The sequence below is a fragment of the Rattus norvegicus genome, chromosome 2 (genome assembly GCF_036323735.1).
Source record: "Rattus norvegicus strain BN/NHsdMcwi chromosome 2, GRCr8, whole genome shotgun sequence".
NCBI lineage: Eukaryota > Metazoa > Chordata > Mammalia > Rodentia > Muridae > Rattus > Rattus norvegicus.
In genome coordinates this window covers 198,744,460-198,770,716 of record NC_086020.1, presented here as the reverse complement: position 1 = coordinate 198,770,716, position 26,257 = coordinate 198,744,460, and the positions used below count along the sequence as shown (strand labels likewise).

Sequence of the window (26,257 nt, the reverse complement as noted above, 5' to 3'; positions counted from 1 at the left end):
CCCAGGGCCTTGCACTTGCTAGGCAAGTGCTCTACCACTGAGTTAAATCCCAAACCCCAGAAAGCCTTATTTTTTTTTAAATCCCCAACCCCGAAAGCCTTATTTTTTAAATTAATTAACTTTGGTTTTTCAAGACAGGCTTTCTCTGTGTAATCTTGGCTGTCCTGGAACTTGCTCTGTAGACCAGGATGGCCTCAAACTTAGAGATCTGCTTGTTTCTACCTCCCCAGTGCTGGGATTAAATTAGTAAGCCACCACTGCCTGGTAATTAATTTATTTTTATTTCATATGAATTGGTATTTTTTATCTGCATGTCTGTTTGAAGGTGCTAGATCCTCTGGAACTTGAGTTACGCACAGTTGTTAGCTACTATGTGGGTGCTGGGAATTGAACCTGGGCCCTCTGAAAGAGAAGCCAGAGCTCTTAACTACTGAACCAGTTCTCCAGCCCAAAGAGAGGTATTTAAAAATTAATGATAAAACTAACAGTAAAAAATACCTAGAGGAAGTTTGTTTTGCTTTTGGAAGGCCAGAATTTCAAAGTAATCTCTGGAATTACACTATAAAGGACAGGTCTAGAGGCACTCCCTACACCCGCCCCACAAAAGCACCTACCATTGTTTTTTTTTTTTTTTTTTTTTTTCTTTTCTTTTTTTTCGGAGCTGGGGACCGAACCCATCTACCACTGACCTAAATCCCCAGCCCCTGCCATTGTTTTAATACCTTAGATTATACAGATTTTGCCCTCACAGGGGTTCAGTGAATCCAACATTTTGATGACAGTCTTCATATGTTTTCTGCCAAGACTGCAGCTCTCTATCCTTAACATTTATTATAATTTATTGGCGTTGATTTGCATTTTCCAGCATTCTGGCTGTTAGATATTCGGGAAAGTGCACTTTTTAGGAATAGGAAAAGACCAAGAAGGGCAGAGCATGTTTGTGGATTCCGTGTCAGTTAATGTTTTCTACTATATGAGGGTGGTAGGTTTTTGGTTTGGTTGTATGTGTTTTGTTTTTGAGACAGATTCTCACTATACAGTTCTGTCTGGCCTGGAACTCGGTATGTAGACCAGGCTGGCCTTGACTTTACAGGTCAGCTTCGGTCCACACCCAGATACTCCCTTCAACAAGAGGAACCTGAGGCATTCACGGTGTCAGGGTGGTGATCAGAAGGCCTTACAGAAAGGGGATCAGAAGAGAAACTCCAGGCAGAAGGCTACGCCCTTTTTACTTTACACCACTCCCTCCGGACCCCGCCTAATACTGCGGCTTCCGGCGGGCTATTCACCTCCCGTGCCGCCCCGCGCCTGCGCAGTGAGACCAGGTCAGCGCGCAGGCGCAGTGCGTCGTCCACTCGCCGCTTACTGCGGTACAGTCCACTCATAGTGTTAACTCGTGAGGCAGAAGGATGGTGCTGGACCTGGACTTGTTTCGGGTGGATAAAGGAGGGGACCCAGCCCTCATTCGAGAGACGCAGGAGAAGCGCTTCAAAGATCCGGGGCTGGTGGACCAGCTGGTGAAGGCAGACAGCGAGTGGCGACGATGTAAGTGCCGGGAGCTCGCGGTATCCCTTGAATCCCTCATCGCTTCAGAGGTCACAACTTACAGCCTTTGTCAGATACTCCCGGGACTGGCTGGCTGTAACGCCACCTGTCTGTAGAACAAGCTGGGAACCGGACTTGTCCCCTCTCCCTGCAGCTCCGGCGGCCTGGGTTCCTCCCCGCGCGTGCTCCGTGCTGACGGCCGCCGGTGCCTTAGGAAGGAGCAGCACGCACGCGCAGGGCGAGCTGTCAGGCCCTTGCATAGCTATGAGCAAGCCAGAGCAGGAATTTCTTTTTCATGCATTTTGGTCGTTCCCAGTGTTTTACTCATCCATAGCAAACCCAGCGTAGTCCTCCCTGTTTTGATGGGAATCAAAGACTGCTTTCTCAGATTGAGGGACATCTTCATCGCCGTAGGATTACTCCACCCAATTCGAACCATTCGGGGACTTTGGAGGCTACTCTTGGCTAAATACAGTGATCTCAAAGCTTGGGATGGCCATTTCTCTAACCCTGTGGGCATACCTTTAAGAATCAGGCTCTTCTGTGCTAGATCAGATAGGAGGGAGGGGTGCTGTAAGGCAAGAAAAAGCTTGTAATTACTGAGGATGGTTGTGATTTGTGGTAGCTTTCTGGAAAAAGACGTTGGCAGAGTAAAAGTGACCCAGCATCATTCATGAAATTAAAACAAGCCCTGGAATCCTCTGCCTCCAAGTGTGCCTCTAGAGTGATCACCTGGCAGACCGGATGTTGTCAATGGCACGCGACTCGTTTTGTCTGATGCAATAGGTCCGCAACCAGCTGAGAGCTTGGTTTATAAGAGCACTTTAAAGGCAATCGCGCGATCCGAGAGTGTCTCCCCCACCCCCCAAGACAGGGTTTCCTTCTCCCTGTAGCCCTAGCTATCCCGGAACTTGCTCTGTAGACCAGGCTGGCCTTGAACTCAGAGATCCACTTGCTCCTGCCTTTAGAGTGCTTAGATCAAGGGTGGCACCATGCCCATCTGTGTGTTATATGGTTTTATCTTTTGGGGACATTGATTTTACTGTTAAAAAGCTTCTTGGGTATCAAGAAATATTTGCTTACCTGACAGTTGTGTACTCGTTCTGTATTTTTTAGGTAATCTACACTTGAATCCAAAGTTTTGAATTGGCCTAAACCGATATCACCCTCCACCCCCCCATCCCTGTCCACGTCTGTTTAACATAGGCTAAATCCATTTTGATCTTAATGTGGTTTGTTGGAGCTGGGTACAGGAGCATAGTCTAAAACGGTGTCCTCCTTTAATTTTTAAAGATCATGCACAGACATAAACATATATGCAAATACACACCATGTTCCAGTCCTCAGCAGCACACCTCATCCTTGGTAAGAGTGTGACAAACGTTTGTCCCAGGTATGAAGATCTGTGTCTAAGGTACTTCTAAAAATTATCATCATTTTTGTTGCTGGGCTGAGTGTTAAGTCCCAAATCTTCAATAGGCCAGGCTAGTACTGTGCCACTGAACTCTGTCCAGAGCCCTCTTTTCACTTTTTACTAAGGGGAGAAAAAACAGCATTTTGTTTTTGAATTGGATATGAGATTCATTAATGGACACAGTTATTGGAGGGGATCAGCACAGAGGAAGCTGTCACTAGTGCCAGGCTGTCATCATAAGGGACCAGTTACTGGGGATAAGCTGCTTCTCAGCCACCAGGCCTTCAGATTCATCTGCAGTAAACCTGGTGAGGCCTTACTTTAAGATGTTGATCTTCGGGCAAGCAGGAAACTTGAACTTGACCCATGTGGGGTTTCCATCACATGTCTCTTATTCTGCATGATGGTGCAGTTGTACACGATGGTCTGGCCAGTGTGAACCTGTCCTCTGTGCCCCAAGGCATAACACTGCACTCTGCATACTTATCTAGAAACTGTACTGGGACATCATGAGACCAGAGACATGAAACTCCGTCAGATAACTCTATTTCTCTTAGAGCAGTCCAACAAATCACACCGTGTACACTCCAAAGGAGGATGCTGTTTGCAGCCATTGCACACCGGGACCCAGGATGAAAGATATCCCGTTGGCTTAATTGGCTGCAAATATTGTAAAAATATTTACTTATCTTATGTGTATGTGCCTAAATGTATTGTGTATGGATATTCCACATACATGCAGGAGCTTGAGGGTGTTGGGTCTCCTTAGAACTTGGGTTGCAGGTGGCCGTGACTTTCCTGTGGGTGCTGGAACCAAACTGGGGCAGTTCAAGACAATGAGCTCTCTCTAACTGTTGAGCTGTCCCTCCAACTCTGTAGATACTTTTAACAAGGTCTCCCTAAGGAACCAAAGTAGCCTTGAACCCACTCTGTAGCCCAGGCAGACCTTGAGCTTGTGATCTATCTGCCTCAGTCCCCCAAATAGCCAAGATCACAGGAGTCCCTGGCTGGTCATGGTGGACCCTGACATCTCGTCTTATGCTTCTTTCACATCTTGAACTTCAGATTAGAGGATAAGTATGAGGTTCTTCCCCCATCGCTATCGTATTGGTAGTGGCAAGAACTTGCAACCAGTATCAAGGAGGAGCTGAGACTATACTCCCCAGTAGGGGCCATGAGCTTCCAAGCTAGTATGAACAACTGTCCTCATTTGTTGTTATGGAGACTTGATGGTGCCCATAGGACTCCCTGGAGAATACAGTGGTCTGTAATGACCACAACTATAACTCCTTATGTTGAACAGCAGTTTCTTCTTAATTCACAGTGGTGGAACAAGGCCACATTTGGGGGCATTTGTCTTTGCTGGCCTCCAGACTTCTAATTTCAGTGTATCTGAAACACACAGCCAACCAGAAGGATTCTGTCCTCTGGAATGTACTGTGTATCCTCATCAGAGAATGAAATTTCTTCAATTGAAGACAGGCCCTGGCCCTGATCTTTGTTTTCCCAACAATTGGAAGAGCTTTCAAACAGCTCTCCTTTTTGTTCTAGTCCCTCTTAGATTTCTGCAATGCAGATCTCACCCTTGGGTTCGCAGGCCTAAGTCTTACAGTCTTGTCTCAGAGAGAAAGGCTTGGGTGTGAGTCACAGATACAATTCTGACTCCAAAAAATGTAGAGGGGACTGGAGCTAACGAGGCCAGAAGCACCTGTAGTGAGCCTCGGAGAGGTCCCACCTCCGTCTTTTACCTTCTGCACAGGCAATATAGAGCTGAGTAGAGCTTGTCTGGACAATCAGAAACAGGCCATCTTTGCCAGTGTGCTGGACATGCCACTTTTATTGTTTGTCATTCTCTGTCACTATGAGGCAGTCAACTGTCCCAGGCAGCAAGAGTGAATGTGGTGCTTTTCTTCACCCTAGGTTCCAGGATATAGTCAGGGGCAGGATGGAAAGTGTAAGGCCACTTCACCCTCCTGTATCACAGTGTACAAAGCAGTTACACCTAGATTTTTCTAAACACCTTGGTTTCCCCAAAGTCTTCTTTAAGCCTATTAAATTCAAAATTTGTGTGTTTCATGATTAACCATGTTAAGATCCACATTAAGGGGCTGGAGAGATGGCTCAGCGGTTAAGAGTACTGACTGAGGTCCTGAGTTCAATTCCCAGTAACCACATGGTGGCTCACAACCATCTGCAATGGGATTTAATGCCTTCTTCTGGTGTGTCTGAAGACAGGGACAGTGTACTTATTGCATAAAAGAATAAATAAATTTAAAAAAAAATCCACATTAATCCATCCTCAAATTTACTGAAGTAGTTTACATCCCATCTTTCTTCTTTACAGGTCTTCGGAATCTAATGTGTGTTTTACACAGTCTCATTTAGGCCTTAGTATATTTCAAATGTTCAGTGGTCGTCACATATAGCTAAAGACTACACAGTGGACCACAGAGCCTTAAAGCGTAATGTACCTCTAAGTTCTTCTTTGGCTTCCCATCTTCGTCTTCCACTCAACCGCAGATGGCCTCCATTCTGCTCTAGCCTGTCACAGTCCAGTCCTCCGACTGCTTTTCACTTCTGTTACTAACAGCTAACTGAGAATACCCAAAGAAATGAAAGATTCTAGCGTGCAGGTGCATGCCTTTAATCTCAGCACTCCGGATGCAGAGGCAGTCAGGTCTCTTGCATTCAAGGCCAGCCTGGTCTACAGAGTGAGTTCCAAGACAGCCAGGGCTACACAGAGAAACCCTGTCCGGGGGACGGAGACCAACAAACAGAAACAAAGATGGAAGGAGTCAATACGGTGGCAACCGCCTGTAATCCCAGCACGTGGGAGGCAGAGGCAGGAGGATGTCAGCAAGTTCTGGGCCAGCCAAAGCTATGTAGCAGGACTCTGTCTAAAAAAAGAAAGAAGGCTGCTCACCTCAGCTGCTCACCTTGAGGCAGTTAGGAAGCAAAGAAGAGGAAAGATAAATGTGTCCCCTTCCCTTGGTACATGGCGCTAGTGATCTGTGACCTCCCATTGGGTTCCAGCTCTTAGAGGGTCACCATCTTCAAAATTCTGCCGAACTGAAGACCAAGCCTTATTTAATACATAGCCCAAAGTGTTTGCTGGAGGAACCGTGGTCAGGGGTTCATTGTTGACATATGGCTTTTTCAATTTTAGGCAGATTTCGGGCAGACAACTTGAACAAGCTGAAGAATTTATGCAGCAAAACTATTGGGGAGAAAATGAAGGTAAGAGAGCAGGCCTGAGAGCTTGAGCAGAGCTCTTCCACCTTGTCTTGGCTAGTAGAAGCGAAGCTCTCCTGTGTCTAATATGACTAGTGATACTGAATTTCCTACCAGGGAGGAATTATTTTATTTATTTATTTGGTCAGTTGGTTTGGTTTTCAAAGGTAGGAACTCTCTCTGCAGCCCAGGCTGTCCTGGATATCAGGCTGGCCTTGAACTCAGAGACCTGCCTACCTTTGCCTCCAAGGTGCTGAGATTAAGGGCGTGCACCACCATTGCCCTGTTGAGAAATATTTAAAAAAGAATGGGAGGGAGGGAGGGCACCTAGAGGCACTACTGGTGACCCTGTGGTGGCTTTATCTTTTGTTTCCAACAAGCCATCCCTTCTGCTGCTTATCTGGACCCAACCTATACATCAGGAAGGCATCTTCCCACCAGGCTGCGGAGAGCTTTGTCTTAGTTTAGTCCTGCTTTGGAAAGAACACATACATGCTATCTGTATCTTGTTGGGCACTCTGCCAGTGAGCCTATTTCTTTAAAATATGTGAATAAGTGTATGTAGGAGTCCATGGAGACTGGAATGTGTTTCATTTATAGACTTAAACGGGCATGAAGGGTACAACATGAAGTCCGACCTGGAATTTTGGCACATTATTCTTCATACTATCTTGCATCCTTTGACAGTATTTTGTTATACTTTCGGCTATGAAAATGGATATCAATAACAGTTTTATTCCTATGGACTCATGCTGATTAATCATTTACAGATCAGAGAGCCTTAGTCACGAATACTTTTGTAGTCATATGCTCCCCTACTAGGTATTGTTTAGATCCTCTTCACAGACAGTGCCCACTAAGTGTTTGACTGTGTATCGGGATCAGAAGGGATCTGACAGACTAACAAGTAATGAGCACAGAAATCGGGGTGAGGGAGTGAATCCTCCTGCACTTTATCATGTTGCTTTGATTTATTTGTTCCTTTCCTTACTCTGATTGATCTACTTTTAACCCTTAGCCTATTGCTGGGGTTGTTCTTAGAGTGTTAACAAGACTGTCCTCCATAACTAGCTTTGACCACCACACTGAGTTTTGTTTTGTGTTTTCTTTGGAGGCATGGTCTTGCTATATATATATCCCTGGTTGCCCTGGAACTGGCTCTATAGACCAGGCTAGTCTTAGTATCTCACAATAATCCTCCTCCCTCGGTCTCCCAGATGTCTTGTGGTTTCTTTGATAGTTCTGTGTTCTTACTTTCATGGTATTAATGCTCTCACCCGACAGATTTATTCACTTGTCCAGGATCAGAAGGGAAGCAGTGATAAATAAGGACTTGAAACTTTGATTTCTGACTTTTGGTTAACTAATGTTTCTGCATGTTGCAACTTACTACATATAATTCAGTGTGGTTAGTTTATATGATGTGTGAACTTGGCATGTACTTAATAAAGTAATTTTTATCTAAATTAAATTGTCTTTTTTTTTTCTCCCTGCAGAAAAAAGAGCCAGTGGGAGAGGACGAGTCCATCCCAGAGGATGTGCTGAATTTTGACGACCTCACTGCAGACACGTTAGCTGTAGGTTTCTCTCCCTTTTCTAAGATGACTGTTCCTGTGGTAACCTCTTTCCCGGACAGGAAGAGCTGGGGCTGTATCCATGCCGCAGTATGCAAGCCTCAGAGCTGGCTGGACTATTCCTTCCGCTTTCCTTACCCTTTGTCCCTGAGAGTCTTCTGTAGTCACAGGAGAGAGATGGAGTGGGACAGTGGAAGGGAGAAAAGGAAAGGCACAGAACTAGTTGGTTTATGTTAGCTCCATTGTATGCTTTCACAAGGGCAGGGGATTTCTCAGTTTACTCTAGTTAAGCAGCAGTTTCAGCGTGGTGATTTTCTGTGTTTGTCTCCAAACAGTTCCTTGAAATCCTTAGCACACTGCCAAGAGTATAAAGCAGAAATGCAAAGTTGCTCTGCGTGGCAGGACTGGGGCTCATTCCTCTAGCTGGGAAGGGTTCCCCTGAGAAATTAGAGCACAGTTTGAAACATCTACAGTAAGGAAAATAAGATAAACTTAAGACAGGGTCTCTTGGTCCTCATAAAGTTATTATCTTCCTGGAGAAATTTGAATGGGAACACATAATAGAGTGCTAAACTGGTTTAATCTAGAAAATAAGTTAAGGGAAAACACAGTTTCAAACTCCTAACAAGTAATGTGTATATGTATATGTATATGAAAGGAAGGAAGGTCAGTCTACACATCTCTGCCCCCAAAAGAAAAGGAAAATGCTCAAGGATTAAAAGACAAGACTGTCTGCCCTGTTGAATAAACCTTTGTTCTTAAATGCATTCGTTTTTAGTGTTGGATTTCAGCCCCCAGACAAGGGGCTGAGGTGCATATTGAACATACCAAAGGGGACCAGGCCTTCATGTTCTCCCAAAATCCCTCAGTCCCTGCCTGTTAAACAGGTCATGCCTGGCATACCCCCTAAACTTTCCAGCCTAGGGGCTGGGTTTTTCTCCCCCTGAAGTTCCTCCCTATATAATCGAGACACTTTGTCCTCCCTCTTACTCTCTTTGCGTTTTCTCTGCACACGCTTTCTGTCTTTCTCTTCACCCTCCTCTCTTTGGAGACTTCCCTCACCTTGGTTCCTTAGGACCAGTGAACCTGCTGGAGAGCAGCTTCCTAATAAACCTGCCTTTCCGTACTTTAATTCAGCTTGAATTGGCTCATTTCACCAGCATATTTGCATTTAGTATTTACGGTTATTTTGAGATAGGGTCTCATAGAGCCCAGGCTGGTTTCAGACCCTGTAATTCAGATTCTTGATTCCTCCACCCACTGAATGCTGGGATTACCGGTGTGTGCCATTGCTTCTGGAGACAGTATCATTGCATAGTCCAGGTTGACCTGGATTTATAATCCTCCTAGTTGCAACAATTAGCAGGTGCAGGGTACTATTCCTCTACTTTTGTTTGGTTTTTGTTTTTGCTTTTTGTTTTTTCAACACAGGGTCTCCCTGTACAGCCCTGGCTGGCCTGGAGCTCACTTTGTAGACAAAGCTGGCCTCAAACACAGAAATCCACCTGCCTGTGCCTCGGGTGCTGGGATTAAAGGTGTGCACCACTGCATTCGGCTTCCTTGTCCACTTGTTAAATGTTCATGGGTAGAGGGCTTGTCTAGCATATTCTAGGCCCCAACTATGATCCCTCATTCACCACTCCTACAGTAAAAAATAGAAAATGTCGCTGAGAACGAGACGGTGATACTTTATGGGTGCTCACCCTCAGGGTTGTTCTGCAGGCCCTGAAAGTCTCACAAATTAAGAAAGTCCGACTCCTCGTTGATGAAGCCATCCAGAAGTGTGATGGGGAGCGGGTAAAGCTGGAAGCAGAGCGATTTGAGAACCTCCGAGAGATTGGGAACCTTCTACACCCCTCTGTGCCCATTAGTAACGATGAGGTAGGTGGGGCTGGGCCATGCAGGGGCTCCCCTCCCTGGCTGCCAGGCGGTGTGGGAGGAAAGACGTAAGGTTGGCGCTCTGTCAGAAAAACTTGCCTTTGTGTGTTCCCCCTGCGCACCAATTGAGCATTGCAGGAGTCAGATCCCTGCCTGATTGGGAAGTGGCTGAGACAGCAGGTAGGAGGGGACTCCGGCCCAGAAACCTCTTCTAAATGGGGCTGCTGTCCTCCCTGGCCTGTTGCCCCTGGTAGCAGTAAGTCCTGTGGGAGGGATCTGTTAAATCAACCTAACCCCTCACCCACACCCCACTGGGGAGCTGCAGGTTGAAGGGAAATCTGCATGATAAAAGTCTCCTGCTGAGCGGGAGCTTCCCCGGCACAAAGCTGCTCTGAGCCCAGCCTTTGTTCCCAGACACCCCAGCCGTGGCAGGGCCCATCTGTGCCTCTTTCATTCATTCCCTTGTGAACACTGAACTCACTGCCGGCTGGGGTACAGCTGGGGTTCGTGGAAGCCTTGGAGCCTGAGCAGACTGAGGTCAGGGCCTGGAGCCCACCCTCATGTGGCTCAGAGACCAATGAGAACCCACAAAGAAAAAGTCCTGCATTCTCCTCCGTACCCCAGGTGATGCCAATTGTCTGAGGCGGGTTCCTGTGTGGGGGTTTTTGGAAAGCCATTTTAAAGGGTAAAGAGAGTACGCTATAGGGCCTGAGCAAATCGAAGTTCCAGGTTTACTGAGTAGCACTGCTTCTGTGACTTTGTAACTTACTCATCTGTCGAGTAGCAAATTCCCTTCCTGGTTGGTTGTACATGAGACCGGAAGCTGGTGCTTGGTTTGATGAATGCAGGATAAGGCTCTGCTGCTGTCTGCTATGTGTCCCTGCTCCATTTTGTTTCCTCAGGATGCAGACAACAAAGTAGAGCGTATTTGGGGTGATTGTACAGTCAGAAAGAAGTATTCCCATGTGGACCTGGTGGTGATGGTGGATGGCTTTGAAGGCGAAAAGGGAGCCGTGGTGGCTGGTAGTCGGGGGTACTTCCTGAAGGTAAGAGTCAGGAACCAGAAGGAACTAAAAATAAATAAACAAAAGCTGAAAGGCATAATCATACTTGAAGAGGCTCACAGATCCTCTACTTGAACCCTATGGCTGCTTATGAGTGTCAGCAATTAGACACAATTCTCTTTCTGAGGCAAGAGAGTGCTTACCCAGATTCCACAGAACAAAAGCCACTCAGTGATCCTTCATAATGAATATGTTTTGCTGACTGAATCAGAACAGTCTCTGCCTTTGAGGAGCTCAGTGTAATTGGACAGTCAGACAAGTAACAAAGACTTGGAACCCAGTGTGATAAGCCTGCGGTCTGAGTCGACCCAGCATGCTTTGAGCCTTGGTAGGTGTATGCAGCTGGCACAGATTAACTGGGGCACTGGGCATGTGAATTCAGGAATCCTTCCAAAAGGAAATGGCAGAGTAATCTTGGAAATGTTGCACACTTAAACATTTACAAATGAGTCTGGTGTTTTAAGAATTAACACAGAAAACACCCATCCATGTACCCTGACTGAATACTCTCTTTACTTTGGTCTGTTTGTGTGGGGATGGGGTGGAGGTGAGAGGACTTTGAGACAAGGTCGCACTAAATACCCAGGCTGGCTTCAGCTTCACCATGACTGAGCTACCTCAGTGTCCCAGTGCTAAGTTGAGTGTGGCCCACCACCACCAGCCACTTGAATCGCTTAAACATGGCGTCCCGGCGAGGTGCTCTTGGCCTTGGATGTTAAGAATCTCCTGGGTACTTCTGTTTTGGCCTGGTTATCTGTGGTTGTGTGAGTGGAATTGAGCTGGGGAGGTACTTACCACGACAATTCCAAATAACAGTACATACCAATCACCATAGCCGTAAGGAGGCAAAACTGGCGATGCAGGAAGCTTAGGCACGGCACAGAGCCCATAAATTGCTCTTCTGGGCAGTTGCCACAGTAAAGTTTCCGCCACCATACCGAGATGCCAGCCCAGCATCAAGAGACATTTCTGTTAGTGAGACGAGCAAATGTTCTTTCTTGGAGCCAAATAACACCCCAAAATGAGTTGTGTGTAAACACCCTAAAGCCAGACATTTACAGGGTCAAGACTTGAACATAATCAGATTGATCATCCTCCTCATACCTGGTATCGAGTTGTTTAAAAAAAAAAAAAAAAAAAAACCTGCCAGTCTATCTCTTAGATTGAGTTCAATTAATACTGTAAATGTTTCCATACGTGAGTTTTTAATGGACCAACTAAGTAAGATACCACTTTAAAGCGAGTATCTTGGGCTGTTGTTGCAGGCTGGTTCGTCGACCTGCCTGTGCCACTGGGTAGCCCTGGACTTGCCTATTTGTGCAGTAAAGTGATAGATGCCTGGGTTGGTGACAAGACTCAATCTCACTTGCTGTGTCTGGTCCTTAGGGGGTCCTGGTGTTCCTGGAGCAGGCACTTATCCAGTATGCACTGCGCACCTTGGGAAGCCGAGGCTACACTCCAATCTACACCCCCTTCTTCATGAGGAAAGAGGTCATGCAGGAAGTGGCCCAGCTCAGCCAGTTTGATGAAGAACTCTATAAGGTAATGTGGTAGACTGACTTTTTAAGTTGGAGGGCTCAATGGTGACATGATACCTTCTCCACACAGCTTTGCGCCATGGTAGAATGCTTTCAGTTCTCCGGTATAACCAAGGAAGCAAGTTTGTTAAACTTTCCTTGTTGTTGTTGTTGTTGTTGTTGTTGTTGTTGTTGTTGTTGTTGTTGTTGATGATGATGATGGTGATGATGATGGTGGTGATGATGATGATGATGATGAGGAGGAGGAGGAGGAGGAGGAGGAGGAGGAGGAGGAGGAGGAGTACATCAGGCTGACCGTGAACTGTTATAGGCGAGGCTGGCCTTGTGTTCCTGAACCTCCTACCTCCGTCTCCAGAGTAGTGGAGTTGCTGGTGTATACCACCATGTCTAGCACAACAGAAATGTCTTGTCTTACCATTCCGGGGCGGGGTCCAGTGTCCAGGATTAACTTGATGCTTTCTTCTGATGCTTCTGTCCTTGGCTTACACATAGCCAGCCACCTGCTCACTGTGTTCTTGGGTGATTTTCTGTGTGTATCTTATCACAAATGTTTGTTTGTTTGGGGGTTTTGTTGTCTCTCTGTTTGCTGTGCAGTGCTGTTAAGGCAGGGAATTGAACCCTGGGCTTCTCCAAGCAAGTGCCCTACCACTGAGTTATAGTCTCGCTCCTTGTTCTTATTTTGAAACAGAGTCTCAGTAAGTTGACAGCCTAGCCTTGAATTCATTTAACCCAGGCATGTCTTGAATTTAAATTCTCTTTCCTCGGCCTCCTGAGTAGCAAGAATTAACAGGTCTACACCAAGAGGTGGAGCTTTTTTTTTAAACAGTGAGGGTATTGGAGTTGCACTGTGCACTGGTTACAAACGTGCTTGACAGTCTGGCAGCCTACAACGGCCTGGCTGGCCTCACCCATTTGTGGTTTTCTCCCTCTGTCCCCAGAGTACTGGGATTAAGATGTATGCTGCCAAACCTACCTGTTGGCAGAGTTGTCCGGGTGGATTTTGGTGTTACACTTTTTGCAGTTATTTGGTGTGAAGGACAGTGGGTAATTTTCTCCGACCATGTGGGCCCTGAGGATGGTACTCAAGGTTATCAGGCTGGGGAGCAGGTGCCTTTCCCTGCTGAGTCGTCTCACTAGCCCAGCAGGTTTTTAATGTTAGTTAATTTCAATACTAAAAGCCACACGTGGTTGGCACCAACCACATTAGTGTAGAACAGAACCCCTAGAAACCTTTAACATTTAAATTGAACACTCTGTCTCTTCTAAGGAGCTTAGAAGAGAAACCCTTTTCCTGGCTACTTAGACAAAAGGAAATGAGAAACATGGACTGATCACCCAGTCCTCTCCAGAGACGTCCACTTTACTGCAGACTGGAAATGCCCAGCCTGATACCTTCTGCTTGAACCTGGGACAGCCAGAGGGTTCAAGATGGCTTTCAGAATGCTTTCCTGATCAGCTGACTCTGACATTAAACACAGCTTCGGTCTGCCTGGCACTCTGAGTTGGTTTCTGTTCGTTGGCAGAAGGACTTACAAATACTTACTGGGTGCATCAGATGTTGTGCACCTGACCGTTTGATATCAGTGTGTTTGGCATTGTTCAGAAAGGTTTTAGGCTCCTCATTTGCACTTGTTTGTTTTCAATGAATATTGGATTTTTGTTTGTTTGCTTGCTTGTTTTTGTGTGTTTGTGTCAGGGTGTTTTGGTCAATGCTCTACATAGATAGCCCAGGCTGACCTCAAATTCAAGGTCCTCAGGGTTGAGATTCCTGAGTGCTGAGATTTTGCTTTTAAACTCTTTGTAGACAGACCTGCTGCCCCCCTGTTCTAACATACGTCCCCGACATCATTGAATCTTTCCTGTGGCTTGGCACACAGTCTTCCCTCCCGTGGATTCCTCCTACAGGTGATTGGCAAGGGCAGCGAAAAGAGCGATGACAGCTCCTATGACGAGAAGTACTTGATTGCCACCTCAGAACAGCCCATCGCAGCTCTGCACCGGGACGAGTGGCTGCGGCCAGAGGATCTGCCCATCAAGTACGCCGGCTTCTCCACCTGCTTTCGGCAGGAAGTGGGTTCGCATGGCCGTGATACCCGTGGTATCTTTCGAGTCCATCAGTTTGAGAAGGTGAGTAGATGAGAGAGTCGGTTTTCTGTACTTCCTATCCAGATCTTTCCAGGAGGGGTGTGATCCGGTGTGATCCGCCTTCCCAGAGCCCCACCTGATACAACTTCCCATTCCTTGTGGATATCTTGGTGGAGAAGAGCCTAGAGAGCACATGCAGTGCTGTGTGCACAGACTAGAGCAAGGCTTCCTAGACCTCCTGTGCCACTTCCACCACTTACTAACTGTGTGACCTCTGTAAGGTGAGCAAGTGATGGTGGCAGCTGCCTCCTGGGGCTGACCGAACACCAGGCTGGTTAAGTCAGTGTGTGTTGAGCACTTAGTGCAGAAGATGGTGACGCTCTGGAGACTCCATTGTCCTGCCTGTTGCAGTCTAGTTGAGCACTGATCTCCTCCGGGACCCAGCCTGGCCTGTCCCCCAGGGCTGTGAGACAAGCTCACTGCCAGAGCGTCTCCACTGGAGTCCTTTGTTTTATTCCCCCTCACTGCTGTCCTGTCTCCTTGCTCCTCTCTGCAGATTGAACAGTTCGTGTACTCATCACCTCATGACAACAAGTCATGGGAGATGTTTGATGAGATGATCACCACCGCAGAAGAATTCTATCAGTCTTTGGGAATCCCTTACCACATTGTGAATATTGTCTCAGGTATGGATCCCCTCATCTCTTCCTTCTCATCTCATCCTTTTCTGCCTCTCACAGATCACTTTCACCAGCTGAGGCACCACACAGAAAGATAGCTCTCAGTTCAAGTCATCATCCACTTTCATTAAAATATCACACCTTTTTCCCTTGGAGCATTTGATGATGAGATCTGAGTGTGATTTCCCTTCTGGGGATTCGATGTGATATGAAGGATTCTTCAGGCTCGCTGTAGAGGCCTCCTGAAACCCCATCCTCCCTTCCTGAATCTAGGGGTTTCTTTACAGGCTCTTTGAATCATGCTGCCAGCAAGAAGCTTGACCTGGAGGCCTGGTTCCCGGGCTCCGGTGCCTTCCGTGAGTTGGTTTCCTGTTCTAACTGCACGGATTACCAGGCTCGTCGGCTCCGAATCCGATACGGGCAGACCAAGAAGATGATGGACAAGGTAGTTAGTCCCCCAGGGAAGTGGGCAGCAGGACCTTCTGCACAGGGCGTGTTTTGTCTGTTTCTAATTCCTGGGAGTGTATGTTTCCAGCATCGTGAGAAAATCAGCTCAGTCCAGACCCAAAAGACACCAGAAATAACTTCTGCTGAGTCAGGACTGGGTTCTTTTAGGCAGAAACCTATTCTATACTGTAATTCAAGCTTTTCTCTCTTTGGCTTTGTTTTCCTTAACTCCAGAGGAAGAATAACCTCCGTTTCTCTACACAGAACAAGTTGGAGGCAGTGTCTTCCCTCTTTTCGCCCAAGAAGGTCAGGTTGTAAGCTCCTCTCTTAAACCCAGTCTCCAGAGCTGGGCGTGGTAGCGCATGCCCTTAATCTCAGCACCCAGGAAGCGTAGGCAGGCTCTGTGTGTTCGAGGCCAGCCTGATCAATGTAGTGTGCTCCAGGACAGCCAGAACTACACACCGAGACTTTGTCTCAAAAAACAAATGACCCAGTCTTCAGACCCTCATCTGTCCCGAGTTGGGTTTGGCATGGGTTAAAAGGAGGGCCACACTGGTGGTTTCTTCCTTCCCCCACATCCTCTGAAGATCCTGTAACCTCCTTCTTGTCACACATGCAAACATGAGGACTCTTTCTAGGGTCACCTCAGAGTCAGTAAAAAAAAAAAAAGAAAAGCCCAACATTGGAAATGGGTTAAAGTCATCCTTTGGATTGGGGAGCTGTGGCTGAGTGGATGGTTCCAGTTCATTGGGAGGAGCAGCTGAGGGATGCCTTTAACTTTCCCTGTGGAATCTGCTCTTCCCAGGTGGAGTTTGTCCATATGCTTAATGCCACAATGTGTGCCACCACCCGGACCATCTGCGCCATCCTGGAGAACTACCAGACAGAGAAGGGCATCGTCGTGCCAGAGAAGTTGAGGGAGTTCATGCCCCCAGGTACAGGCCTCCATTTCATACCTTCTGAGGGGGCCCTTTGAAATCTGCACCCCATTTTCCTACAGTCTGCATAACTCCCCATGGTGCTGGGAACGTAGTGTGGGTGTCATATGCAGATCCTAAGTTTAGATTGGGTACCCCTGCGTTGAAAGAATATTGTCTAAATTCTCCCCTGAGGTCTGTGGGCTTTGACAAAGGTAACAGGTTGCTTAGCCACTTATCGGGCTCTCCCCTCCCAGGACTCCAAGAACTGATCCCATTTGTGAAGCCAGCACCTATTGACCAGGAGCCATCTAAGAAGCAGAAGAAGCAACATGAAGGCAGCAAAAAGAAAGCAAAAGAGGTCACCCTGGAGAACCAGCTGCAGAACATGGAGGTCACTGAGGCCTGAACACTGCCTCCTCCCAGTTTGCCAGACTTACTTGCTGCCTGCTGGGATCCCAGGTCTGCCCTGGAACAGAGAGGCCGAGTACCACTCCTCACCCTGTCCCATCTGACTGCACAGCATCTGGGTCCATCTGCCGGGTACTGCGCGGGTGTTCCCATCATCTCGAATGGGCCCAGGGTCTCCTCACTGATGACTGGTGAAGCCACGCAATAAAGCATCTCTGGGGAGGGCACAAGACTTCCCCAGTCTCCTCCCCAGGCTTGAACCTTGTCTCTGCTGGTTCTCCCTGGGCCTGAACTGCTCTCCCAAATAAGGCTCCTTTGAGAATACTACAGAGCCCTTCAGCCAAGCTGTTAGTGAAGAGAAGGTGTATTTTAGAAAACCTGGAATTGTGACACAGGTTTTCAGGACAAGGATCAGGATTCTCTGTGAATGTATTCCTGCCCGAAGGCAGTGAAGCTTAGAGACCAGTGTGATAGAAAAGCCTGCTAGCATGGACATCCCCTAGGAAGGGAGAAAAAGACTGGTTGTGGCAGCTTACACTCATCCACAAGAGCCCTGGGTTCAAAAGCATGAGCTGTGGTTATGAACAGCAGCTTCTGTCTTTATAGCTGTTCCCATGTGGGGAGACTGGCCACATAGCAGTTACTTGCTTAGTGTCAGAGGCAGGGCAGAAGGATACTGGGTGGATCTGTCCTCAGGAACTCCCACTGTGTCCTAATAGCTGGGCACCTGCAGCCCGGGAAGGTGGGAGTCAAGCTCTCCTCACCCACTCCCTTTCATCTATGATCTGTATCCTCAACTCTAATGACACCTTAGGTCAGTCTGGGCCTTGCCTCCCAGCAGGTTAAAGTGCTTCCTCTAGATGCTGCCTTTTATCTTCCCATAGTCCCAGAAGGCAGGGTGGGGACATGACTACACCTGTCCCAGAGTGGGAGAAGCCGTAGTCTGGCTCAGAGTGACTTTGGGAGGTCAGGAGCTGAGCATGGCCTGGCTTGGTATAGGACTTTAGTTCCCGACTCAACTGCTGTGGCCCAGTGCCAAACAAGGAAAGGCCATGTGCTCAGTTTTCACTAGGGTGTTAGTTAACCTTGCTCTTGGTCAGCCTACCAAAACTGGGTGCTTACAAGGGTGAACACCGTGGCTCTTGCCTGCTGTGACGGCTGGGGGCCCCCCGGCAGGTTCTGTGGCCCTTTGTCTCAGCCGTGGAAACAGCCTGGACAGAGGACAGAGCCAGGCCGCTCCCATTTGTCATTCAGGCCCAGAAATCCACGTTCCCATAACCTTAGCATTCAGTTTGGAGAAAAGCAGCCTGCACCGTGATCGGAGGCTAGGCTGTCCCGCTTACAAGTCTGTTAGGAATGTCTGGGTGGTCCTGCGTTGTCTGGGGCCTGACCAAGGTTTCCACAGCAGCTTTCCCCACCCCTGTCCTCTAATGCCTGTAGCCTTCGGGCACAGGGTTCTGCCTTCCCACATCAGCTCTCCCTACTCTCATACCTTGTCAGTTTTCTGGAGCAGCCTGCTCCTGGACTCTAGACACCCTGAGCCTTCAGTCATTTCTCCTCATGCCAGTCTTCCCCAGAGTGGGCCAGTCTTTCAGAATGTATGCCTCCTTCCTGAAACCAGAGGAGAGTGAAAAATGGCTGTCTTCCCCATACTTCATATGGAAGATATGTTGACAGGTGGACATTCAGTCTGACCCTGTTGCTAAGCTCCGGGGAGCAGAAGTTACAGGGAAAACAGCATAGTCCCATGCTCTCGGGACTCAGTCTGCTGCAGTGGGTCTCTGTATCCCAAAATAGTTACGTTATACTTTGTAGTTAGCAAAATTACAGTTATGAGGTAACAGTATACACTTTATGGTTGGGGGCCGCCAAAGCACGTGGAACTGTATTAAAGGGTTGCAGCATTAGGAAGGTTGAGAACCAGTGATCTACTGGGAAGGTGTGGCTTACACTCCTGAACGAACAAACTATACTCCTTTCTTTGGAGCAGTGGCTCTGACTGACGCAAGCCTTGTTTAGAGGATGGGTTGACCCGCCTGGAAGTACTTTGGAATGAGCCCAGATAACCTTGACTCCACCCTAGTAGTTACCTCTGCAGCCCACAGCCAATGCCCTCATCCCTGGCACCTTGACTGCCCCATCTCCAACCTCAGCTACCCGGGTTACCTCAGCATACAACCCCCAGAGGCCCTGTGGAGTGAGTCAGAACCTTGAGTCCCTTAAAAGCACTTGGTTCCCACACCCAGGAATTCGGAGCCAAAATGCAGGTCTAGATGCATGAAGTAATCTGCTGGGACCTGATGCTTGCACTGGCCACCGACCATAAACTAGAGGCATGCGTTCCGCTTTCCTACCGATGATTCTGAAAGGTCAGGCAAGTGTGGCAGGCCCAGCATTTCCTGGGGACCATCCCAAGCTCAGCCAGCTGAACAGAGCAGCCGGAGTGCATCAACCAGACACACCCCTAGGCTGAAACCTCACTCCAGGCAGCAGACTCCCTGCAGTCTGTCCTGCTTTAACTTTCCTGAAGCTTTTCCGGTTTATCTTGGTCTATCAAATACCTCCCCCCAACTCCCATACCTCCTACTGGGGGCCTAGAGCAGCCCTGGCTGTGCTCCCAGGATAAGTCTGACAGGCTGAGCTGGGATGGGCCCCAAAGAAATGAGTTACAAGTCAGAGCCTGTGCCAGGGTGAGGGGCCTGCTACCAATCTCCCAGCATGGGGTTCCTCAACAACCCCTCCCAGATAGGCACAAAAGGGGTGCACCCTTGCAGCCCCCACCTACACCAGGGCCTGATTGAGCTTAAGGCTCCGCCTCTGATATTGCCCTTTTAAGAGCCCTCCCAATGGGGGCGGGGTACTGCAAGCAGAGTCTTGCCGAAACCCAGCAATGTATAGCTCCCCCACCAAGGTGCCTAGAAAGACCTAGATCCGGTTCTCAAGGCTCTGGTTAGAGGCTAGGGCTCTTGTGGTCAAGAGACCTCTGTTCTGAAAAGACGGATCCTCTAGCTGCTCTAACTGGCTGGTCTGGGAAAAGCTGCGTTTTGGAGTCTCATATCTAGTAAGATCCCCCACCCCACACCCCAGAAGCCTGCCGTCAGAAAGAGTCTGGGAATTACATTTGTTGAGGTGTAAATTGCTGATAAGAAGGTATGCCCCTTAAGGGACACTTGGTTTTTAAATCCTAAAACTGAAGAACTAAGGTCCTAGTTGAAAATAGCATACACCTTCCATCTTGTGTCTGAGAAAACAGTTTTCTTTTTACTCTTCCAAACCAGCCCTATCCTTGTGTCTAGAGTCCACCGTATCCTGGGTCTTATTCTTAAACTGCTGTTCTTACCTCTCGTCTATCCCTTTGCCTTCCCTTAATATCCTGCCACACTGCCCCACCTTCAGACTGCACTCTAGCTGCTTCCTTTTTTTTTTTTTTTCCCTCAAAGATTCATTCTTAGGCTACACTTGTAATTCAAGTGCCTCATCAGTATCCCCAGCCCTCTGGTGTCTACCCACTTAAGAGGGAATTCGGAAAGCTCCGCTCCGGATAGGAAAAGCTGGAATTGCAAAGGAAAGGTCTGAGTTGAGGCTGAGGAGGCACCTTGGAAAAAAAACATGGCACCTGATTCCAGAAGCATCTGGTTTCCCTTGTCTTTCCCTTCAATACTGCTCCCAAACATGCAGAATGAGCCTTTCTCCCAGATGGCAAGCCCCAAGTGAGTTCTGATCCCCACGACACGTCCACATACACCCCTACTGTAGACACCAGAGTCAGCCTTGACAGCTTCCTGTGTTGTACCCCAGGCTACTCTGCTGCACAGTCCTACTGAGTTTTCACCATGAGATCTGCTTCCCATTGCCCTGCTGGTCTACAAACCACAGTCCTGCAGGGACAGCCCTCTTAGGGTCTCAGAATAGCTTGCGATGGATCAGCCATGGTTCTCCTTCAGTAAGGACTGGTAACAGACTCAGCTAGTAAAGGCACTTAGCACCAAGCATGGTGAGCAGAGTTTGATCTCCAGGACTCACATGTAGAAGGAGGATCAACTCCTACAGGTCGTCCTCTGACCTCTGAAAGCACAGATGTGAACACAGTAAATAAACGTAGGGGGGTGTGTGTCCCTTTCTCCCTCACAAAAATATTAGTGAACATATCCTGGTGACAGCAGCTGTCTCAGCCTAACCTTTCCAGGTCTCATTTATCTGTGTCATCTGCCTGTGCACTCCTCTGTCCTCTTTGACAACCCTAACAACCAAGTTATTGGAGGCATTGCTTTAGGGACATCTGTGCAAGCCTCAGGCCCAAGCTCCGTCTTATCCTTTCTATGCATGTATGACTGAAGCTGTGCACATATGACAAATCACATATGATCTTAGCTGCATCTGGGATGATTTATAGAATGTTAACTTTTTAAGTCATCCCTAACAAGCATTCCTGGCACTGTGGACGGAGCCTGCTAGAGTGAAGACATCCACACCATCTTTAATTGAGCCCAGTTGAAAGTTGGGGGCATTGGTCCTGCTACCTCCAGGTACAGCTGGCACAGAGAATGCAGTTTGTGGCTGAAGTGACACCCAACTGCCCAGCAGATAGTTCAAAGCATGAAGAGACACCTAACATCGGTGCCATCTACCTATTGATTGATTCATTTACTCGTCAGACTGATACTTATCGAGTGTCTACTCTGGCTGCACACAGGGTATGACCTATTTGGGACACGTTCTTCCTGGTCCTCAGGATAACAGCTGTTAAGCAAGTAAACTGACAGGTACATGCCCTATGCAATTGCAGAGAGTCACACATGAAGAGGAGGCATTGAAGACTTCTCTCTGTTCAGCAGCTGGGAGGAGACCCAGGGATCCAGAACACAGTGAGGAATGGGGAGAGGCTAGGCCACTTCACACGGAGCTTTATGGGCTAAAAATTTGGGGGTTTGTCCAGTGTGCAACAGGGTTGGGTTCTCAGCAGGAACTCAGCATACTCAGACCAGTTTGAAATGTTACCCTCTGTGAAGAACATCATGAAGGGTCCTTAAATCAGATAAATCCTTCTGGGGTGTAGTGGCACTTGGGATGCAGAGGTAGGCAGAGCTCTGTGAGTTCAAGTCCTGCTTGGTCTACATAGTGAGTTCTAGAACATCCAAGGCTATGTAGATCTCTCTCTCTCTCTCTCTCTCTCTCTCTCTCACACACACACACACACACACACACACACACACACACACAGAGTCAGATAAATCTGGATTGTAGCACCTAAACAAGAAAACCAGCCTAGACCCCTCAGACTATGTCATTAAAAAGAAAAAGAAAATGGTGTGTTGGGGAGAGAAAGGGACATGACACTTGAGATGGCAAGATGACTCAGAGGGTAAAAATCAAACCTGGCAACCTAAGTCTGAGCTCCGGATCCCATGGGAGATCCTCTGAAAGTTGACCTCTAACCTCCACAGGCATATTGTGGCAAGCATGCACCCACACTCACAGAATACATTTTTTTTTTCTCTGAGCTGAGGACCGAACCCAGGGCCTTGCGCTTGCTAGGCTAAATCCCCAACCCCAAGAATACATTTTTACATACCACACATGCACTGATAATAAGTTAAAAAGCAGCATATGGTATGCACAAAAATCTGCTTTGAAAGCAGAAACTTCAAGAGATAGAGTTTGTCTTGGATTGGATAGGAGATCGTTCTAGGGATTCTCATTCATGTTCCTGGCTGTGGCCTTGGCAGAGCCCCTGTAGGTGATGGGGGGGGTGGGGGGCTACATCTCTGGTACTGCCTGCTGAGGGGCTTAGAGTACAGGTCCACCAAAAGGGGTGTGAAAGAAAGCAGTGTTGAGGGGCTGGGGATTTAGCTCAGTGGTAGAGCGCTTACCTAGGAAGCGCAAGGCCCTGGGTTCGGTCCCCAGCTCCGAAAAAAAGAACCAAAAAAAAAAAAAAAAAAAAAAAAGCAGTGGTGACCAGGTATTGTACCTGGGGGAGAGTGTTTATTGTAGCATGATTTTTTTTTTCCTTTTTCTTTTTTTCGAAGCTGGGGACCGAACCCAGGGCCTTGTGCTTGCTAGGCAAGCGCTCTACCACTGAGCTAAATCCCCAACCCCGATTTTTTTATTTTTAACTTTTTTTTTTTTTTTTTTTTGAGACACGTGCAGCCAGAGATCATCTTGAATTTCTCATCTTCCAGGATGGTCTTGAACTGCTTTCTGTTCTCCCAAGTGCTGGGACTCAGATTTGTACCAGGGAGCCCAGTGCATGCAGTGCTGTGGATTGAACCAGGGCTTCAGGTCGAGCTTCAGACGAGCATTCCAACAGCGGAGTTCCACTTCCAGCCTTTAAGGCGCATGCTTGTTTACTTTTGTCTGCTTTAGAGACAGGGTCTCTCTGTGTAGCTCTGGCTAACCTGGAACTGGCTCTACAGGCCACGCTGCCCTTGAACGCAGAGTACTGGCATAAAGGCCCAGGCAGCACACACTTCTCATCTTCGGGCTTTTACACTCTTCCCACCCTCTCTTCTGCAATGTTCCCTGAGCCTTGGGTGACGGCAGGAGGATAGAGATGTCCCATTTACGGCAGAGCACTTGTTACCGATTCTTAGCAGTTTGGCCAGTTGTGATCCTCTGGGTTGATTAACTCTAAAGAAACTTCTCTAGTCAAAATTGACAACAGTACTAACGCATTCATATAAACAGAAATATTTAGAAGGCAGCTTGACAGTATGAGCATTCCGTGAAACAACAGTAATAGGTTCCCCCTATCCCCTATGTCCCTCACGGCCATGGGCTTTTGACCAGGTTTCCAGTACCTGTATGAATTCCCTTGTGTGAAATCCAATCCTCAAGTCCAGTCAGAAATTATTTGATTACTAATAACTTTCATGCCACTATTGTACCCGTGGGTTCATATTGCCTGGCTGGTTTGTACTGAAGCATTCAGGATTGTTGCTGTAGAAGGCCACTAATTACCTTTCTCCCCCGGTGACCTGCACAGCACCTCCTGGCACTGTGAAAACTAGCCAACAGGGAAGCCACTGTCGGGGCAGCTCTAGGTAGACTCCCCTATGTCCTACAGTCAATGTGTGCCGTGTCTTCAGCGCGTGTTCGTTTCTCTTTGTGTCTTATTTTGAGACAGATCTCACTTATAGCCTTGGCTGGCCTGGAACAAACTATGTAGACCAGGCTGGCCTCATTGAGATCTGCCTGCTTCTGTCTCTCTGGTGCTAAAGTCTGCACCAACAGCAATAGAGTCTTTCCGAGTGCTTCTGATGAATAATCGAGAGCACTGACAAGAACGTGTTGTTGGGGAGCTCTGTGTCCTGTCTAGCCAATCCACAGGTGAAGGTACACCACACCTGGCTATGTGGCTTTGATTTAACATGGCTTCTAGGAGAAGCATTGTCCGTCCACGCAGGGTGATGTGCTCAAGTTCCCCCCTAATACACACATACACATTCTTCTAATTAACTTTCAAAGTAAGGGGTTGGGGATTTGGCTCAGTGGTAGAGCGCTTACCTAGGAAGCGCAAGGTCCTGGGTTCGGTCCCCAGCCCCGGAAAAACAAAAAACAAACAAACAAACAAAAACTTTCAAAGTAGTAGGTTTCCATAAGGATTTTTCATAAATTCCTTGGTTTTGGTTAACCTGTGTCACCCTCCCTTTCCTCTCTTTTGTCCCTTGCCCCATCCTCACTTAATATTTTTTTTTTTTAGACTTATTTATTACATATAAGGACACGGTAGCTGTCTCCAGACACACCAGAGGAGGGCATCAGATCTCATTACAGATGGTTGTGAGCTACCATGTGGTTGCTGGGACTTGAACTCAGGACCTCCAGAAGAGCTCCGAACCACTGAGTCATCTCTCCAGCCCATAATTTTTGTTTTTTAAATTGAGTCTGTCCTGACAATCCCGAGGCTGTCCTGGATCTCAATGAATAGGTCAGGCTGGTCCTGAACTCACAGAGGCACAGAGAAGGCCTCTGCCTTCTGAGTGCTGGGATTAAAGGTGTGCACCATGCCCAGGCCACAGCATTAAACCTCAAGCAGAGCAGAGAGAATGAGAACTCAAATGACTCTGAAAGTCTTAAAGCCCACCTCCAGTAACAAACTCCCAAAAACAAAGCTGGACTTCCCAAACCTACCAGACATTGCTATCAAGGGGACCGATTGTTCAAATGCCAGACAGGGAACCGCATTCAAACCACGGTGTGTGTGTGTGTGTGTGTGTGTGTGTGTGTGTGTGTGTGTGCGCGCGTGCGCGCGCGCGCACTCAGATTTTTGTTCCACAATTCCAGCTTTTCAAGTTACTGATTAGATCTGCCAGTTTCCACCTCCTCAGTGTTGGGATTATAAAATAAACAGATGGACACTTGGTTGTTTTTTATGTGGGTCCTGGGGATGGAACTCAGGTCTTCATGCTTGCCTTTGCAAGCATTTTTATCTACTTACCTCCTTGTCTCGGTTGCTCCAGATACCATTCTGCCTAAACCACACCAGATCCATCTTATATCATTATGGACTTGCTACAGGCCAAGAGACTCGTTTCCAATACAGTAATAACTCCCCAGCACTACAACCCCGCCCCCTGAATCAGGGTTTAGTTATACTGGGACTCTTATTCTCCTACCTCAACGTTCTGTCCGAGCCTACTACCCAAAGCTGCTGAGATTGCAGGCGTACAGTGCATTCCCTTTTAAGTCTGTAAGACTTCAGTGGACCTGGGTAGGAGCAGGTGGGAGGGAACCCCAAAGTTCCTTATAGTCGAAAGGCTCCATGAATCGGGAAGCCCCTCTGGGGGGTCTCAACACTGGGCCAACCCCTTTTGAGTCTCCCAGTGATGAATATAAGACTTGAAAATTTCCCTCCTGTTTTGGGGGAGGTAGAAAGAGCTGAGGGGGGTGAGAGAGGAGGCAGCTGTCTGTCCCCCTAAGGGGAGGAGATTAACTACTATTGTCCCCCTAAGGGGAGGAGATTAACTACTATTTGCCAAATATGTGTGGAGGATGAAAGGAGGGTGGGTTCCTTACCTCCCCAGCCTGTCTACCTTGAGCGGAAAGGCCACTTGCTTGGGGGAAGATCTCCGGGCCTGAACTTTCCCCAGCAGCCCTGCCCCCTCCTATCCCCAACCCCCAGCTGGGTTTCAGAACCTTGGCCACATTCTAGAGTCACAGATGCTCTTTCTTCTGCCCAGCAAGCCCGTTTTGTTCCACAGGGAGCCAATGAGGGAAGAGCTACAGTTTCTCCATGCGTTGGCTGGGGCCTTCATCAAAAACAAGACTCATTACCCAACCACAACTCAAAGGATAATTAACAAGCAGTATAATTTCCAATCATTCCCTGTACCACATGCCTATGAAATGAGAAGTGAAAATGCCCACACAATCCCCGGAAACCATAGTCTGAGGAAACCAGGAGAGGCCTGTGGAGACCACTTATACCACCCCACTATCTAGATGACTTACTTTGTCCAGAGGAAGGCAGTTCA

At 47.8% G+C, this 26,257-nt stretch overlaps 1 protein-coding gene, 1 long non-coding RNA gene and 1 pseudogene across 5 annotated transcripts; 1 reads left to right on the top strand and 2 right to left on the bottom strand.

The window, feature by feature from the left end:
* The first annotated feature begins 1,305 nt into the window (after positions 1-1,305).
* On the top strand, positions 1,306-17,044 carry Sars1 (seryl-tRNA synthetase 1). 2 transcript variants are annotated; one of them, XM_006233136.4, is made up of 12 exons: positions 1,306-1,545; positions 6,126-6,196; positions 7,687-7,767; positions 9,487-9,645; positions 10,545-10,688; positions 12,093-12,248; positions 14,150-14,371; positions 14,886-15,015; positions 15,297-15,454; positions 15,691-15,762; positions 16,262-16,391; positions 16,631-17,044. In XM_006233136.4, the coding sequence occupies exons 1-12, from the start codon at positions 1,410-1,412 to the stop codon at positions 16,780-16,782; spliced, it is 1,611 nt and encodes a 536-aa protein (XP_006233198.1). In that variant the 5' UTR covers positions 1,306-1,409; the 3' UTR covers positions 16,783-17,044. The 2 variants fall into 2 exon arrangements, with proteins under 2 accessions (XP_006233198.1, NP_001007607.1); NM_001007606.1 differs by lacking the exon at positions 15,691-15,762 and having other exon boundaries at positions 1,352-1,545.
* Positions 3,496-3,625, bottom strand: LOC120101229 (small nucleolar RNA SNORA70; annotated as a pseudogene).
* On the bottom strand, positions 10,356-25,936 carry LOC108350091 (uncharacterized). 3 transcript variants are annotated; one of them, XR_005501215.2, is made up of 5 exons: positions 25,800-25,872; positions 25,400-25,490; positions 18,277-18,395; positions 11,530-11,675; positions 10,356-10,712 (listed from the first exon to the last, which is right to left on the bottom strand). It is a non-coding gene; the product is annotated as an uncharacterized LOC108350091 (long non-coding RNA). The 3 variants fall into 3 exon arrangements; XR_005501212.2 differs by lacking the exon at positions 25,400-25,490 and having other exon boundaries at positions 25,800-25,936; XR_005501214.2 differs by lacking the exons at positions 11,530-11,675; positions 25,400-25,490 and having other exon boundaries at positions 25,800-25,936.
* Between the last annotated feature and the right edge of the window lie 321 nt (positions 25,937-26,257).

Excerpts from the sequence above, each read along its gene's own strand:
- Sars1 (XM_006233136.4), top strand. The coding sequence starts at position 1,410 with ATGGTGCTGGACCTGGACTTGTTTCGGGTGGATAAAGGAGGGGACCCA. Across the intron at positions 1,546-6,125 it reads AGACAGCGAGTGGCGACGAT|GCAGATTTCGGGCAGACAAC; the intron begins GTAAGTGCCGGG and ends TTTCAATTTTAG. Across the intron at positions 15,455-15,690 it reads CCAAGAAGATGATGGACAAG|AGGAAGAATAACCTCCGTTT; the intron begins GTAGTTAGTCCC and ends CCTTAACTCCAG.